The sequence below is a fragment of the Hakea prostrata genome, chromosome 5 (assembly GCF_041222555.1).
Source record: "Hakea prostrata isolate BN-2017 chromosome 5, UWA_Hpros_2, whole genome shotgun sequence".
Classification (NCBI taxonomy): Eukaryota; Viridiplantae; Streptophyta; class Magnoliopsida; order Proteales; family Proteaceae; genus Hakea; species Hakea prostrata.
Window position 1 is genome coordinate 7498022 of NC_142604.1, and position 19263 is coordinate 7517284.

The following is a 19263-nucleotide window of genomic DNA, read 5'->3' on the forward strand; positions in this document are numbered from 1 at the left end:
TGAATAGATTCATAGAACCCGTCGAGGAATACGAATGCATGTGCTTTTTATATGAATTTTTTTATTTTTTGGTAAACAAAAGAGGGGATGCAGTAGCGGCGATCTAAGCGCCCCCGCTACACAATGTTCGGACTTTTTATCGAAGTGTGACCTATGCAAGCATTAGCCCTGTGCACTACCAGAGCAAGCACTAGCCCCGTCAGCGGAGCCCCACCGGAGGCCTAGTATAGTCTACAGAAGTCGGTATGATGCATGCCCAAGCCAAAGAGCACACAACTGTCCAATGCAAGAAACAGAGGAGCAGAGGGGATTTGAAATTGATACATCATGTTTACCAAACCACTTGGGACCACTAGACCACCACCCCCAGATCACTAAAAAGAATCAATATACGAAAATCAGACAAATTTTGCCAAAATGTCTTACTATGTCGAAAACACTCGTTCTGCTTCTTGTAGTTCTGCTTCTTGTAATTCTTCTTGCTTGAAGCGTCTGCTTGTAATTCTTCTTGCTTGAAGTGTCTTAAATTTACTTGCCATACACCTCAGTTTGATAGATTTCTACTAATTTCTTCAGATATGTGATTTCACTCAATCTATGATCTTTTCCCTTGTCACTTTTTTAAAGCTTCTCAAAATCTGCTTTTGGTTCTTTTTCTTCTTAAAGCATTTATGATGTGTTGTTTTCTACTTTTTGGATTAGACTTCGTTAAATGATCAAGGAGAACTTTAAGAAAGACGGAAAAATAGTGCAATGTTTTATCCTTCCTATGTGAAATTTTTTAAACATTATCTTTCTATTTGCTAACAATTGTTCAAGTTGGCAAACTCAATGAGCTGTAATACGACATATCCTTCTTCCAATCACATTGAGAAGCTAATTGCAGATCCTTTTATTTCTAACATTTGCTTCAATAAGAATTGTTGTCTAAATATTTTAGTGTAGAACTACTTGGCTCTGTTTTCCAATTTGACAATTGTCCTGGTTTTGCTGAGTCTTTATATTCAACAAGGGGGGAGATTTACTGATAAACTGTCCTCTTCTTGTTCCATTCCTTTTGTAGATATGATTGTAGGCTCTGTGAAGTTCTTATATCACTTGAAGAACAGAGCAACTTGGAATACAATGTAAGTAGGCCATACAGAGCAAAAATGATAAGAGTTGTGCTTTTTTATCCAATTCAATAATTGTTGCTTTGGTGTTTAGGGTACACGTCATGCATGCACAAAGAGAACTTCTAGAAAGAGATGTAATGGAAGGAAAAAGAAGGAAAAGAAAAGCCCATTTTGTCAAAGGGTAGAGCACTATTACATTATCCATCCATATAAAACGCCAAAGTTAAACCAAAATTATTTATCAGCTAAATCTTATTTAAGGAAACATTTTTCATTTCTTAAAAGGGTCGTTAAATCCCCGTCAAGATTGCCACTTATTAGGGTTGTTTTCGCATTACGAAGAGGAGTTAGTATTCCAACTTTTTCCAATTTTTGACTAAAAGCAGGTTATTTTCAATTACAAAGTAAACAAAAAGGAAAATAGGCACATCCTCAAGATAATCTAAAGAATGTCTCCTCAAGGGCCGAAGATCTTTCTAAAAAAGAGATGAAATGGAAGGAAAGGAAAAATTCATCAACCATATCTGTAAAGCTTCATGATCTGAAATTTGCATCTGCAATACAGCACTAGTATTGCTGGTTCATATCACAATAGGCATAGAATTAATACAAGCCATGAACCCAAATTAACAGCAGAAGATGTGGTACTGAGAGGGATTAGCAATTTAATTAGTAAGCCAACTAAACTCTTCCACACGTAAACGGATTCTACTTTCTAATGTCGACATCTGGACCATATATATATATATATATATTCCTAGGTCTAAGGAAATTCAATTCCTTTTAGTTTAATCGTTTCACTGGACCATATCCATATACCCAAACCGAATATTTCCAACCACTCAACAGAAGAGAGAGACCATCCATGGAATGCGTGGCACATTTTTTAAAGAGACACGTGGGACTACAATTTGGGTTTGCTTAATCAACAAGCCTTCCCAGTTCTCAGTTCCCAGTCCTCCTCCAAAGTCCAAAGTGCGTACCACCACCGTACCACCCAATGACTTATTCAAAATATTTCAAAAGATTCTCCTTATGTTATAATGAACCATCACACGGATAGATGCAGAGAAAAGAAAACTAGAAAGAGAAAGAGAAAGCATGTGCTGCGACCTTTTTTGACTGTCAGAGACTAGAAACTTACCCCTTTATGACTTATTCAAAATATTTCAAAAGATTATTTCCGTAATTTTAGGTATTCCAGGAATAATAATAAGAAGAAAAGTAGAAAACAGTACCTTATGTTTGTTGTGGCTCTTTAGCCTTGGCCTTTTTGGCTACATCCTTTATATTAGTTTGCTTTCTCTTTCTCTCTTGTCGGTTTTGGTAGACTCAAGCTTCACCCCTTTTTTTTATTAATAAATTCTCTGTTCTTCCAAACAAATAATAACATATGTTATATTCAGATCCAAGTGCTGGTTGCCCCTTTATTGAATTTTCTTTTTTACTTGGTAATTACTTGAGAAATGTAGGAAGAACACAAGGCTTTGGACTTGCAAATGTATAAAAGCAAATGAATAGAATTCAGCCGGATCGTCCTACTAACAATGAACGAAGCCTTTCGGGCCAGATGATCAGCCATGCTGTTGCCACGTTTGGAAATAAACACTACCAAAAAAATGGAATAAGGCTTATCCCTACGGAAGCCGCATTAACCGTAGGGAAAGATGATTTTTACCTACGGGCTTCCCATACCCGTAAGCATAAACCAATAAATTACCATATAGTAAAAAATGATTTTTACCTGCAATTTCATTTAAGCTGTAGGCATAAACCAATAAAATTACTAAAAAAATGAATTTTACCTGCCGTTATATTTAAGCCGTAGGCATAAATCGATAAAATTACTATGGCTTTCTCATTTTCGTAGCAAAAAATGATTTTTAGGGCTTAGGGGCCCATCATACCACTCTTCCCTCCTTGTACCGTTCCAACCCATCCCTCTTACACCAATCCTTCTTCCCTCTCAGCCCACCTCTCCTCTTCCCAAGCCCCTGGTGTACCTTCCCTCCCGGCCCATCTATCAATCTCCTTTCTCATCCATCCATGACTGGCCCATCCCAGCTCCTTCACTATTTTTTTTTTGGTAGACTCCGCTGGCCCATTCGCATGACAATGATAGTTGCTATGCCGTGTCGAGGGCAAAATCAAAACCACTCCAAACCAAACCACTGACACATCTTTTTAACCCCATTTATGTATAAAACAACATTCTTTCACATGAAGTCAAAGAAATAATTTTAATATTTTAAATAAATCATTGGATGGTGACGTTGGTGGGTTTCTTCACCTTTGACTGAAAATTGAAGCCATGTACACCCGGGCCACATAAATGTTTGGTACCATTATTAGCTTTCTATGATAAAAACAAAAATTCCATGAAAATGATTGATTGTGATAAACAATTAGAATCTTCTTTTACTAAAGGCATTGAATTCAACGAGATTTATAACTGTCCGATTGCACATCTCAGTCGAGATCAACCGCTTATTTTTCAACTGTCGAGATCTCATACGACAATTATTGTTTCAAACTGAATAATTCTGCATATTTATTTTGCAGTAGGCTCCACACAAAAGGGAATATTAGATTGATGGCCCATTAAAACTTGGCCTAGGCCCAAGAATCGGTTGAAGCTCCAGCACTCTTTACATCTTATCGAAAGTATGTTTTGATTGATTAAGGCTATATGATTATGCAAGTGAGAGAATGATGGACAATTATAGTTTAGTTTTTGGATTTGGGGTGAATTATCTGATTATACTGTAAAAGTTGACTATGAAGTTTAAGTAATACATCTTGTTCTCTTGAGCTCTCTCCCATATCGGCCCAGCGGCCTCTTCCCTACAGCCCATTAGGACTATTCCAACTTACAGCCACATCTCCTTCCTCCCGGCCCACCCCTCCATTTCCCAACCCCCTATTCTACCTTCACTCCTGGCCCATTTATTGTTCTTCTTTCAAAGCCATCCAACCTTGGCTGATTCCACAACCTTCTCTCTCCCCTGGCCCATTTGCCTAGACAATGGCAGAAAAGAAAACTTGCAATCAGAAAAATAAGATTTCAACTTCCTAATGTCAATAAAAACTAATTCGCTGATAGAAGGAGTAGCCTTGCTGTCTACGACTACGAGGTATTCCACCACTTCCAAGCAATGGGTTCCCACCAGAGCAGATCCCGCCAGAGCTAGATTAAAATTTAGAAAGAAGTTCTTGTTTTTGAACGGTGATTAAAAAGCTTTTCTGAAACAGCTGAAGCACCAGCATCATTCGACTTGGGAGGAAGGACGACACGCGAAGAACATGGAGGCGGATCTGAGCCGGAGGAGGACGGCGAAGACTGCTGTGGATGAGGCTGCGACTTTTAAGGAGGTATGTTTTTCTTTCATTTGGTAAAGCACAGCAGAGGATGCTTTACTGTTGCTTTTGCAGAGATCCCAAAATGGGAAATTCATTTCATGGAACCTTACATTGGTTGAAGGGCGGTTTAAACTCAATCATCGAATTTGAATATCCCATGTGCTACCCTCTCCTGCTGCATTATTATACACAGCACTGATGTGCACAATTGGCGAAGAAAGTGGGATTTAGGGGTTCAACTTCAGTTAAAGAATACGGCTGTGTATGGCCACATTACAAACAATTTCTCACAATACGCAGTATCAGTGCTACATTGAAGCTCCAATAGTAGAACTTCATTTCGGTAAATTCCACTGAAATTCGGCAAATATCTCACATTTCTTCCTCAAATCTTCACTTCTTCTAAGTAGCTGTCTTTCATAAAGTTAAAAATTGAGTTTACACTTTGAGAGTTGCATTTGTAGCCACATAGTAAGAAGTGAAAAAATGACTTTGACATTTTTTTTCTTCTTTTTTTCTTTTTTTTTATAAAAAATTACTTGACATTTGAGTGCTACACACGTAAGTATATGCAATATGATGTCAGGCACCGTTTTCACACCTTATTATGCAGCGTATATTGGGAAGAGATTTTGCCAATTCGCTGGTTTCTGCAACTAAAGAAAGCGAGAAAACCAGATCGCCGAGTGTTCGCACCTTGGCTTAATCTGGATATAGAGATTCATAAAATTTATAATAATTTAAAAGCTGCATTATCTTAGAAAGTAAGAGAACCGTGTTCTCATTGTAGGCATTAGAAACAGAGTAATCATGAAGGTTGAATTCTTGAAAATAGACGAGATAAATTGAAGAACAGAACAGAGTCTACCAAAAAAAAAAATTGAAGAACAGAGCAGAACTCAAATAACACAAAAACGCATTCATTTTTCTATCACAGCAGCCAGTCGAACACCCTATGGTGGATAGTTTCTTAAGCCGTCGGCATATTCACTTTTTTACTTTTTTTGGGCAAATTCGTTTACCTTCTTCAGAACAGTTGTTCTAGCCGTTTCAACTCGCAGGATGCATTTCTCAGATTTTTCAGTCAAACCTTGAAGAATATTCGAGCAAACCTCCGAAGTATGCTTGATATTTTCCAGCGACATCTTCAGTACTGCTTCCCCCCGGTTCTCTGATGTTGTGGTATGATCGACATTGTGCGTGAAAATCTGCAGGATCTCTGTTGACAAGGAATTGACAGCCACCTTAATCTCATCCAAATCCGTGCTTGCACGGAAAGTGTTATGACTCATTGAGTCAACCAGTTTCCTCTCAACTTCCAGCGCATCCTCATATTCTGTCCAAAATGAATCAATCCATTTGTGGACAGGTCCTCCAAAGTGTCCTGAAATAAGTGTGACCACTGCATTTACAAGAATAGGCGATACTAGGAAAATTAGTGCCAGTGAGATAATGAGAGCGACGAAAGATACTACTTTTAAAACTTTCCTCGAGACCATCACATACTTGAACTCATTATCAAGTATATCCCTTCGAAGCTTGAGTTTCTCAGCCGTCGACCTCTGTTTCTGCTCACTTGTTAAGAGGCACCCCAAGAAGTCTTCCAAGGATGCGTTCACAGCGGCTCTGAAAATCTTCAGCTTCTCCTGCAAAATCTGTGGATATACCATGTTATCCTCCTTACTCAATTGTTGTAGTTCAGAAACAAGAGTCGACAGAGTGTCTTGGGCATTCAGTAGCCATTCTCTCAAGGCCTTACAGATTTGTAAGACTTGCTCATTGTTTCCAAGACAATCCTTCACGTCCTCCCAGAGTAGAGGGTTTTTAGATGGTCGTATCCTACCACTTTCAATGTCATGGATGATTCGCTGCATAGTCTCAGGAGAACCTTCAGTAATATCGTCCACTATCTCATAAACATACAATTGAGGAATGCCTGGTATCCTGCTGATCTGCAAGGCGGAATCGGAAGACGGAAAATTTGAGACGGCCAGACTTGGAGCCTCCCCTGTCCTCTGGCTTCCTTGCTCGGAACCTGACAATAAGCCGCCGAAAAGAATTAATTACTTAAGCAGATTTTTTATTTTTTTCAGATCGTTCATCCGGGTTAGTTTATACGCACCTGAACTACGGCTTCTTATTCTTGTTTCCATCCAGTTTGATGCAGTACTCCATAGACGCACCACAGTCGTGCAGATAAAAAACCATAAACCTGTACAAGTTCAAAGGCAACAGCTGAAATTAGTAAAATGTAACAAACGTTTCTAACCCCACCTCAATTCTCCTCTGTGTCTCTCTATGCGATCGAGAGACAGGACATGGGAGTAGGGAGGAAGCGTGAAACATGAAAGAGAATGGATTGATGACGGAAACAAAGAAGTGAAACATGAAAGAAGATATCAAAACCTTCAGTCTACCAGCTTTCAATGGGATTACAGGCAAAAAAGCTGCTTAATCTTACATGACATATATTTTTGAAGGATGGAAGACGACGAAGTAGTAAATCGATTGAATGAATAGAAGGAAACAAATGACAAACCTGCTGCACTCATGGTTTTTCCGAGAAGAAAGAACAACAGAATTGAAGAAACCTTTTTCTGGTAACAACGGTATTGAGAACACGGAGAAGAGTTGGTTCTGATGGGCTTTGCCTTGTGCTCTAAGAAACAAGACTCATAATCGCAATTGCGGCAATCGAGATACTGGAAATGGCCTGAGTGGAGAGCGGTACTTTATAATCCATCAGGCAAGGAGTGGAGACCACCAAAATCTAGATACATTAAGACCGGAACTTCTTCTAGAACATGCAGCAGCATGGTCGGCAAACCAACTATGCCAATCACTTAAAACTCTGATTCAGGTGAAGGGTATTCTTGTCATATTATTTTAATGAAAACCCTGTATTTTCTGTTTTATTTTACTCTGAAATTAAGGTATGAAAGGTAATATGCAGATTTCTAACATTTGCTCCAATAAGATATTGTTGTCTAAATATTTCAGTGTAGCATTACTTGGCTCTGTTTTCCAGTTTGACACTTGCCCTGTTTTGCTGAGCCTTTATATTCAAGGAAGGGGTGGGGAGATTTATTGATAAATTGCCCTATTTTCTTGTCCCATTCAATTTGCAGATATGATTGTAAGCTCTATGAGGTTAAAAAAAAAAAAAAAAAAAAAAAAAAAAAAAAAAAAAAAAAAAAAAAAAAAAAAGGCTCTATGAGGTTCTGATATCACTTGAATAGCAGAGCAACTTGGAGTTCAATGCAGTAGGCTGTACAGAGCAACTCCAATAAATAATATAGTAAAAGAAAATAGCAAAACGATTATGAAAGCCTATTAGAATTGATGATGAATATATGAATATTTATTTTTCTCACGATTATTTGGTGTAATTTGATTCTAGTAGACATTACACCAGAGATAGTGAGCGTAATTGTTTTCTTGCAAGGTTCATATCTGATGTAAAAATCATTCATCTAATATTTTGTGTAATGTATTTTTTTTATATAATTATTTAATTATTAATATTTTTAACTAATAGGGCCTTCTTTGTATCAAATTTAATTTTCATTTTCAAGTAGGAAAAAAAAAATTTCATTCCATAATTTATTTTGGACAATAGTTACCAAACTATTTTTCATTTTTGGCAAAAAAAAAAAAAGTTTTATTGTATTTATTTCTTTTAAATTGGTAAAATAAAAAATGAGGGTTGATACCGAAAAGGCCCTAAGAAGTGCTACCATTTACTTCTGTGTTTTTTCTTTAAGGTGTAAAAGGAACTTTTCATATATATGGAAGGTAGTCATATATGTCTATCATGGAAAATCTAATTCATGATCTCTTTATCAAGAAAGTCACTGCCATCTATGTTAACTGTCAAAATGATAAGAACTGTGCTTCTGTTATCCAATTCAATAATGGCTCCTTGGGTGTTTAGGGTACCCATCATGCATATTCAAACAGAACTACAAACAGAACTTCTAGAAGGAGATGTAATGGAAGGAAAGAAAAGGGAAGGAAAAAAAATTGAAAGCCCATTTTGTAAAAAGGGTTGAGCCTTCTAGAAGGAGATGTAATGGAAGGAAAGAAATTCAAAGCTCATATTTTGTAAAAAAGGTTGAACACTAGACGTTATCCATCTGTATAAAGGCCCCAAAGCCAAACAAAAATCAATTATCAGCTAAATATGTACCTTAATTTGTTTAATTTAAAGAAACATTTTTCTAAAAAGGGTCCTTAGATCCTTTTTTTTCTTTTTCGTCCAAAATCCCTTAGATCCCCTTTAAGATTAAAAAAAGAAAACACGCACATCATCAAGATAATATAAAGAATATCTCCTCAGGCAGAAGAGAACGCGATGAACTGTTTCTTTCTTTCTTAAAAAAAAAAAAACTCATTTTGTATTTTAAACAATCGTTCCTCTCATGTTTGAAGAAAAAGCCTAAAACCAAACCAAAGTTAATTATCAAAATCATCATAACCCCGTAAGTGAGTAACATGTTTGAAGTAGTGTGATAAACCATCTGTAAAGCTTCATGATCTGAAATTTGCATATGCAATGGTATTGCTGGTTCACATCACAATATGCATAGAACACAAACCCATGAACTCTAAGCAGAAGAAGATGTGGTACTGACAAGGAGGAGCAAACTAAACTCTTCTGCGTGTAAACGGGCTCTACTTTCTAAGGAAATTCAAACCCTTTTTCGTTTCATGACTTTTATGATTGCATAGCATTTGTCCACCTTGACTGAAAAGAGTTAAAAAAAATTACATGTTGGATTAGGTTTGCTTCATCAACAAGTCTTCAATTCCCAGTTCAAAAAGTCTTTGCGGCACAGGTAAGTCTTCCCAGTCCAAGGTTCTGGACTCTGGATCCTCCAGTTCTCAACCCATTCCTATTTCGGAATCACAGGTGGTACCACCCAATGACTTATTCAAAATATTTGAAAAGATTCTCTCCCTAATTTTAGATTTTTTTCCGGATGATAAAATTAGTTGCTATGCTATGCTGTGGATAGTCAAAATTGAGATCTCTACCTTCTGTTTCTTAAAAATTAATTGCACAGCGTCGAACTTGTAAAATAGAGAAGCTGTGTAACTTATCTGTGCTGACAGTGTAGATTTATGGGTTTAAAACTGTTTCTGTCAAACCCTTTGTCCAATTCTCACCCTGATCACCAAAAACCATTGCATTTTCCTACTTTTAAGTATAAGACGGTCTGATCATATCCTTCAAGACACTCCTTAGATCTCATCCTCGCCTCTCTTAGTTCTTATACAGTTATACCTATCACTTCAAGATATATGTTTTTTCCGGAACAAATAACCACACAGATGCAGAGAGAAATAGAAAGAGAAAGCGTGTGCGGCGGTCTATCTTGACTGTCAGAGTAGAAACTTACCTCTCCATGGCTTTCTTTTGCTTGTCTTAATCTGCCAGTTCAAATGCCCAATACATCACAAGTGCCATGCAAAGTTTGACTGGTAACTTATTACCCAAAAATAAAAAGTTTGACTGGTAACTGTGGTCTAGACTCTAGCTCGCTCTTACGCCTTTAAGACTGTTATTGTCTCTCTCTCCGCTGATCTATTCTTTAAAGCAAATTTTTTTTTTTATCTTTTTGGGTAAACGCCAAAGCAAAATTACTAGCTAAACTCGATTCACATCCTCTGTAACTTATTTCTCTACAATTTCTAATAATTCTCTCTTAAGATTGTGTTATGTGGTATTTAAGTAATCCAATAGTTATCCAATTTAAACTGAATTTTAATTTTATTTAAACTTACGCTCTAGGGCCTGCATTTGCCCTTTTATAGTAGAACGGTCATATACCTATACTAGTAAAAAAAACTTCCATTAGAAAATGGGATGGAATCACACTGGAATGGTGTCAACAAACATCAACAGTGCCCAATGACTGGTGGGTTGAGGACTGCTGAGAGCTTGAAATTGATTTCTATAATTAAATTAAAAATAAAAAAAAACATTAAAAGGCACCTTAAGTTTTGGATTTTATAGGGTGAAAAAGTGGCAAATGGACAGAGAACTCAGCCTCTCTGTTTCATTTGTTGTTCTTAAGTTGAAAAAAACTCATTCAATATTCAATATTCAATATTCAATGAGTGAATTTGAAAATGAAATTAAACCAACCTTTTTAAAAATATCAAGTAAGTAAAAAAAGATTTATTTGCTTTTATTCTTTCTTTCTATTTTCTTTCGCTCTCTTTTTTCTTTTTACTTTTTATTCCCTTCCACAACATAACATGAAAAAACCAAAAGCTCTACCCTCCCTCTCTATCTATTCAAGGGATGGAAGGGCAGCGACCATTGGTGTCTCCTCCGGTCAAGAATTGGGGCCTCACAATCACTTCTTCGATCCGAACGAAGGGAATATCTTAGATATGATGCAAAATAGATCTTGTTCTATCGTTGATTAGAGATTTCTATATGAAAAATACGAATCGAAGTTTGAAGAAGGGGAAGGAGCCCTCGACCCGCGACAGATAGAGGAGGTATTTAAGATTGTGCTATGTGTTATTTAAGTAATCCAATAGTTATCCAATTTAAACTGAATTTTAATTTTATTTAAACCTACCTTTAAATTTAAGTTTTATTTAAATTGTAAGAGAGAATTGTAAAAAATTGTAAGAAAATGAATTTACAGAAGATGTGATCCTAGCTAAACCCATCAAAGGAGAGTTTTTATTTTTATTTTTTATGTGGCTTGTGGCTTGTATTTATGTTTCAATTTTTTGGTCAAAGCTGAGTACCACCACTGACTTATTCAAAATGTTTGAAAAAAATTCTCCCCGTAATTTTAGATGTCGTCATATTATAAAATTAATTGTTTTCATTATTAATTAGGACTTTCCTTCGGTATGCATTAAATGCATATGATTGCAACCAACATTCGGACCATCAAATCAAAATCTTAGTTGAGATACAATTTTAGATCCAACATCTAAAATTTTGCTTGACATCTTTACATTTAATGCGGATGATTGAAGCTTTTTTGAAAAAATTTCCCTTAGCAGTCCTTGAAATGCTACATCCGTGCATTTTTTATGATATGTTTTGATTAAGTCGATCAAATAACTATATGAATGCGAGAATGATGGAACAATTATATATAGTTATTTTTGGGGTTTGGGCGAATATATCTGAGTTATCGTAAAAGTTGACAATTTTGATTAAGGGTGTCAATTGCGTACCTAAACCGTTTAACCGTATCAAACACTGCCACCTAAAACCATATTATTATACCGCACTGTTCAAAATTCGATACGGTACATATTGAAACCGAATTTCTTTGGTACGGTTTGGGTTGTAGGTACTCATACCGTCTATGTGTACCGAATTGGTACCATACCAAATTAATAAATATAAATGTAATTTTACAATTAAAACACTTTACATTTACCCTATCATTAATTAGATTTACTTGCTTTATCCTTCACTCATCTTCTTAAATTTACTTGTTTTGTCTCTATTAATTAGATTCACTTGCTTTGTCTTTGTTAATATCATATTCTATCGATTGTTTGATGTAATTTTATTAGGATCTTAATGAACTAATAACAAAAGTGACATGGGTTTTCGGGCCACGTGATCAATTCAAGCTGTTGCCAAGTTTGGAAATAAAGGAAAACTTACTCCCAAAAAAGAAAAAAGAAAAAAAACGAACACTTCTCTAATGTGAAATAAAATTTTGCTCATAGAGCCTTACTGAGTTATTCCACCACTTCCAACCCATCGGTCTCTACCAAGAGAAAATACAATACCCTCAGATAAGGCCTGCAAGATTCCTTCCCTAATGGCCAAACATTTCCCCATTGCCACCGAGTTTTGAAGACAAGAGGATCTGATAATTGAAAGCCCAGCTCATGGAAGTTGTGGTGGGCCCCATGCTGTTGGATGGGCTGTAGGGTTCGGTTGCAAACTGGGTTGTAAAGAAATTGTCTCCAGTGAATGGGCCTGTTAAAAAGTTCTCCACTCTTTAGGAGCCCATTCGACTGTCTTAAGTGGACAGGCCTTAGCACCTTCCAATTAAAATCTATTTCTTGAGATCCATAGGGCCTGACACAGGTATGCAGCAGAACTCTCTAGGGAGTAGAGCTCGATCTTCCTTCCCCCAACTGAGGCGAGTGGTATGTATGCCCATGTGGCGTGTTCTTGTCTGCGTTGGTGTTCGCCTTTGTGGTGTGTCTCCGCAGGCGGGGGTGGTGGATATGTATATCATACCCATTATGCTTTTCTGGTTCTGTGGTTATCACAACCAGTATTCTAAGGGTTTATTGGGCTCGACCCATCCTTTAGTTTTTGTTTTTTTCTTCTTCTTTTGTTTGGTGTTTTTGTCTGTATTTTCTTTCAAGTTTATGAATGAAATGTTGAACTTTTGACCTAAAAAAGAAGAAAGCCTTAGAGTAAGCATTGGGCTGAGTGCATTATGGTGTTTATACTGTCTCTTTTGTAAAGATAATTTCTTTTCATGGCTTGTAATTGTTTGGAACGAGGAGTCTTTGTTGAGTCTGGATTGTCTCCTCCAACGGCTGTTGACCACGAATTATAGGCGGCTAAGGGTGATGGGTTTCCACATAATTTGTAGTTGTAACGCTATCAAGGGATGATCCACACTCCTTTTCTTGGGGATTGAATGGGGTAGGATGAGGTGAGGGTGTACATAAAATTCAAGGTTCTAAATTAACTAGTGTGGGTCATGTTTATAGTATTAGAACTTATTTAAGTACCGCGTAGATAGAGTTCATTCAAACTTTTCTGTATGATTCATTTTCTTCCTTCTTACTTATGTGATGTGAAATGCTGTACAAAAATAGAATCTGATGGTTAACTGATTTCTGGTTTCAAGCTCTTCAAATACCAAATCAATTTGTTTGTAGCTAGACATTTACACTTGTAAATAATGGTGTTAGGGAAAGCTCAGGAAAGACTACAGGTAAGACTAAAGCTGCATGTTAGAAAATTTTGTTTCTCCTATTGGCACAGAAAAATTGAAAATAAATAGAGAAGAATGGAAAACTAACTGCAAGTGCTTATTAAACTAAGACTTAACTCAGACACCGTTTTCCCAATTTTGATTTAGCCCAATCTATAGGAATCGATCGGGAATTGACCTGAATCCTAGAAACCCAATATAGATTGCTTGGCACTGAATCCACTGAAATCTAAATAAGGCTTGGATAATTGGAGCAATTAATTCCCATCCATGAAACCTTGGAGGGTTTCTTCCTTCCCTGTTTTTTTCCCTTTGTAAATTTAAAAGACTAAACTAGTCCATTACACCTGATGGTGTTTATTCAATTAATAACCTTCATGGATTGTTCTGATTGCTTGATTTTTTTATAAAAAGAAATAATTGATAATATTAATAAAATAAGAGACTATACATGAGATTACAGATGGTAATAAATTCTAACAGATGCGTCACTATAAACAAGCTCAGCCAACCTGGGCGGTTACAAGCATCCAATGACCTAGATTAGGTCACGTACTCAAAATAAAATTTAGCTGTGAAGAATCAAGGAGTGGGGATTTAGCTGTAAAAATTAATTTTTTATGCCAATAATGGGTTAGTCTAGCGGTAAAAGACCTGCATTCCGACAGGGAGGTCGTGGGTTTGCACCCAGTCGGGCATATATATAAGTAAACATTTAATTTCTATATTAATTTTGTATTTTTACAAAAACTGTTGATGTAATTTTTTATTTTTACATTATAAATGTTTAATATTTTACTAATTTACAAAATCAAACCCCTCCATTCACCCGATTCTCCAATCTCTCTATTTTTGTTTTTGCCTTAAAGTTGAAGATTAGTATTTCTAGGGTTCCATTCTTTAGAATCAACCATTCTACCATACCATAGTCTAATGTTAGAGATTCGTCCGTTTGTTTCAACTTATGTGAATTTAGGGTGTTTGTGGTTCAATGTTAAAGATTCGCCAGAGCGTTTGTTTCAACCTAGTCGTTGGGAGGGTTTGTAGTTCAATTTCAAATTTAAGGGTGTCGTCTATAATGATTCTTCATCCCTGTGAATGGTAAGTGCTTCTTTCTGGCTTCTTCATCTGTTTGTCATCAACGGATTTATCTTCTGCACTCGTTTTTTCTTCCAATTTCGTTTGATTTACATTAGGGTTTGGATGTTCTGATTTCAGAGTCTTGATTGAACTGATCGAAATTGTTTTTGACACCATTATGAGTTGACTGAGAGCCGATGCTTAATTCGCCATTGTTTGTATTCCTTATATTTTATGAGCTTAGTTGTTTGTTTCTTTGTGAACTTTTGAAACCTGTTTCTATTCCTTATATTTTATAAACTTAGTTATTTGTTACTATGTGAACTTTTGAAACCAGTTTATCCTTAAAAAAAATTTCGGTTGTTTGTGGCTAGTTCCTTTATTCTACTGGATTTCATATGCATTGATGAAGGGTTGAGAATCATTTGAGAATTGAACTCAAGCCAAATTATAATCATCAGGTTCAGTGGTGAGCTTAGTCTGTTTGGTTTCGGTGTTCATAACCTTGTATTAGATTTTGGGTTTATTCTTCTTCCAAATTCAATCGTGGATGGATGTTACTTTTGTACTGTTTAAATAGAGATTATGATAGTCCCTACTACCTGATCCTATTACCTTTTCCAGTCCTGCCTTCCAAAAGTTTGTATCAATCCTTTTTCTTGGCTTCCACCTCCAAATTCTCCATCTGTTTTGAAAGAATGAAAGTCTAAAATGGTAATCTTCAAGTTATGGCAAAAACAAAAATAGAGAGATTCGAGAGTCGGGTAAATGGAGGGATTGGATTTTGTAAATTAGTAAAATATTAAACATAATAATGTAAAAAAAAAACTTTATATTTACAAATAAACCCCAGCCCCTTGATTCTGTACCGTTGGATTTTATTTTAAATACATGACCTACTAGGCTGTTTACGGCAGTTGCTGCTGCACAAATAAAAATATCAGATTGTTGCTTTGATATCTTGCTAGAGACTTGTAGAAATTTATTTGTTTACAAGGTTTTGGGTAATCATTTTAAATCTCAAAGACCTAAACTTAGATTTTATACCCATGTTTTCATTCTCGCCATTAGAACTACTCTTTTTTTTTTTTAATAAATCGTTAAAACGAACTGATTCATGTAGCAATTTACAAGAAAGAGATTACGAATTGATTGACTACTATAATTGCAAGGACGGTCAATCCGCCCACGGCGATGTCGGAGATGAAATAAAAAGAACGGGGGGACATGGCCGGGAAAATGGAAGGTCCGTTTCAAATTCCCCTTGCTAATACTGGCTGGGAAACACGTTTAAAATTGGAGAAAGACACCTGCATTTGTGTCCCCGGGCCATTGATTTGTGGGTTGTTGTTGTTTTTGTTATGGTAAAGAAAAATGGCATTGGTAGTTTTGCTTGGATAATTGTGCACTGAAAAGAGTCTAGATCCTCTTCCATGAAGGCTATTGATTGCAAACTACGAGGCTGGCCGGCGGGGGGGGCCCTTATTTTTTTATCACCTTTGTGTGCCTCATAGTAATTTATTAAAAGGGAGGAGAGAAAAGGAAAAAAATCCACACCCACTGAATGGGTTGTTGGATTGAACATTAGTGTAATCGCCCAACAAAAGGAGAAAGGGAGGGAAGGGGGGGGGGGCCCCGGGGGGGGGTGTTTTTGAATACAAGCTCAATTGGTAAGCACTTGGAACACTGCGAGCGTGTTTTCAAGAGGATGGTGGTTCAAATCCATCATGATTCTTTTGATTAATTATGAGTTTGGGTAATACATAACAAAGATTGGTTAGGATCTATTCAGTTTTGCAATGGAACGTAATATATAAGTCCCATTATCAAGAGTTCTAAAAGAGGGGGGAATTTCAAAATATGCTGATTTATAAATTTTATGGACTTTACATCAATTTTATGACCAACCAAACAACTTGGTAAAATTAATTTCACTTTGCTTTAAGTATAATATCATCCTTTGTAGTTATTTAGATGACATTTTTGTAATTACCCATACTTGTTAAAAATAAAATTCCTCCAATAACAGATTTCTTGGAACATGGTTGTCGAACATATGTTTATCAAACGCTTAGAATTGTTCAAAAAACATTTTTTTTTAAGAATAAAAACACTAAAAAAATATATTTTTTGGTAGAAAACAACACTTCTAACATAGGAACATTATCAAGTACACCCTTGTTGGTCTTTGTAGATGGTTGAGATAAAATGCTTTGTGAGGCCAATGCTATTTTTACTTTATAAATACTATATTGTGGTGTAAGGGCAATTTGTATTCTAATCCTTTAATTTTATCCTCTCTTTCTCCCCGTTAAAATTCTTGTAGGCTGAGAAGTACAACGTAAACAACTCTGCAATGATGTTCTCCATAAAATGAAGGAGATTTTGTTTAACTCTGTAAGGTCTCCTGGGGCTAGCTAGATTTAGCAAGGATAACAAAGGCATTTTTATCACAAACACCTAAGTATTTTAGATATATATTTTTTTTAATATAAGATTGCTTCTACATCTGATAGGATGATGAATACCCAAATAGTTTAAATCAGTCAAAGGCAACTCACAACAGAAACAACTCAGAAGAAGGTGCAAAATGTAAGATGTAGCCTTAAAACAATGAAAACCACTTGTAATGTCTAACATCTATGTTTTTTGGAAAATGTGATGAAATATGTAAAATCTGATTTCAAATTTTCTTCTTGATCTTTTCCCTTTGAAAACCATGAGAACTGAAAAAGGAAACTGTTGAAATGTGTTTTTTTATCATGGTAGTTGGATAGGGTTTTGATTTGGTTCTTTATTACTATCTATTCTTGTTTTTATTCAAGATCGCACAGATTAAGTGCTGCAAATCTCATGAGCCTTCCTGCTGCGGAATATACTTATTATATTTGTCTTCTTATTTAATATTTCACCATACATGTTTAGTTCTTAATTATCACCTAATTCTATTTTTGGAAAGAAATTGATGCAAGAAAGAAGCGAGGTCCGGTAAGATCACAAGCTCTTCCGCCACACCTCAAAGTGATAATGGTTTAATACGTAGAAGCATAGTAAAAAATTCGAGGAAATTAAACTTAAGTTTCGATCGGGTGAAAATTGAAAACTTAGGTGGAAACTTGGAAAATTTTGAGGAAACTGAGGACTTTTCCGTACAAGTTTCGACATCAAGTTTTGACATCAAGTTTCGATAGGTTTTAGAGAGTATTTTGGGGTGGGATTTTGTATTTAAGCTAATTAGAGTTAAATAACACATTTGTAGTATTTTGCTAAAAAAAATCAAAGTAGATATGTCATTCAATATACATAACATCAATATAGAGTTGTCCGAAAAGTACACTATAAACTTAACTACTTAAGCATATAACATTCAATATATAATTTTTAACTTCAAAATAGTTGACAATAATTTACCAAAAAAAAAAAAATAGTTGACAATAAAAAGAAAATACAACTTAGTGTTAAGAGGAGTGCCAAGAGTGGATTCATTCTATGAGCTGAGTAGTACTATGCTTCAACCAATGAACATAGACATCCCATGACATTTTATGCCTATGGTTGTCAAGTTAATTTACATCTATAACTTTATGAGTCTGGTCATCAATATGCTTAAGATAACAAACCTAAGGGAATACGCACTTTGGATAGGGAAGTCCTGATGGAGGGGGTATTTGTCGTGGGTATTTGGGGAAACATGAAATAAACAAAAAAATTGAAAATTTGGAAAAACTATAAAATTTACAGGAAAAAGTCCAAAGTTTCTACAAAATTTATCAGGTTTCCATGAAATTTCCCAAGTTTTTCACGAAATTTGGGAATCTTTTTTCCTCATGAACCAGCTGGTCCAACTGGGTTGAACCAAGTTTTGACAGTTTCGAGGTTTCGACAAGTTTCGATAATTTCGATAGTTTCGATTGAAACTGAGGATTTTTTTTCGGTCCCCATGAGTTTTGTTTCGTATTTTTCCAAATGGGAAATTTCTCAAGTTTTGATGGAATTTTGTTCTATGCGTAGAAGTTATGGTGGTCGATAAGTTGATTGTCCTTGATATAGTATTGTAAGTAGTACTGTTGCTCTGGTTAGATCTGATGGAGCCAAAATGGTCATCCAAAACACATAAACTTTTACTAGTTTTATTATGTGTGGGTTGCCACACGTATTCTGTTGGCCTACAACTGAATATGAAAATGATAAAATAATTCAGATTGATTCTAATTTAGATGGGTAGATATTTGACAAGTGTCAAAAAAAATAACCACGCAAAAAAACAAAAGAATTATAACTATTGACCAACATAGTCAAACAGTTTTGTCAATCTAAAGTGGAGGACAATAAAAAAAAAGAAAAAAGAGGAAACAAGCGACGAGGAAAAGAGAAAGCACAAAACGGGAAAAAGCCAAGCAAAAACCCAGCCAGAACGAAACCGAGCAAACCCAAGCTCCCAAAAGGAACCCAGAACCAAGGGGAACAGCGGTGAACGACAAGTGATCGGAGAGGACCGGCCTCAGAGTGCAGATTTCCAAAGAAAACGGGAAAATACAGCAAGGAATTGCGGATGAATTAGTCTCATTTGAATATAGAATTAGACCATATACAGCTGGTTTAAAAAGGCATGGACCCAGTAAATACGACGCCCATTAGCTTTCTTTTACTTGGAAAATTCATCATTAAAAAGGTCGAGAAAAAAAAAAAGCATGCGTGTAACTACTTTTTCTAGAATATCACCCCAGACGTTCTAAATCTTTTATCACTATTTT

The 19263-nt window shown here is 35.8% G+C and overlaps 1 protein-coding gene across 1 annotated transcript; it reads right to left on the reverse strand.

Moving 5' to 3' along the window:
• Positions 1-5177: 5177 nt before the first annotated feature.
• LOC149014790 (UPF0496 protein 1-like) lies at positions 5178-6349 on the reverse strand. Its single transcript, XM_089155341.1, has 2 exons — positions 5498-6349; positions 5178-5339 (listed from the first exon to the last, which is right to left on the reverse strand). The coding sequence occupies exons 1-2, from the start codon at positions 6347-6349 to the stop codon at positions 5178-5180; spliced, it is 1014 nt and encodes a 337-aa protein (XP_089011467.1).
• Between the last annotated feature and the right edge of the window lie 12914 nt (positions 6350-19263).

Coding starts and splice junctions, on each gene's coding strand:
- LOC149014790 (XM_089155341.1), bottom strand. CDS start 6,349: ATGCAGCGAATCATCCATGACATTGAAAGTGGTAGGATACGACCATCT. Junction 5,340..5,497: donor GAACAACTGTTCTGAAGAAG/GTAAACGAATTT, acceptor TTTTTTTGGTAG/ACTCTGTTCTGTTCTTCAAT.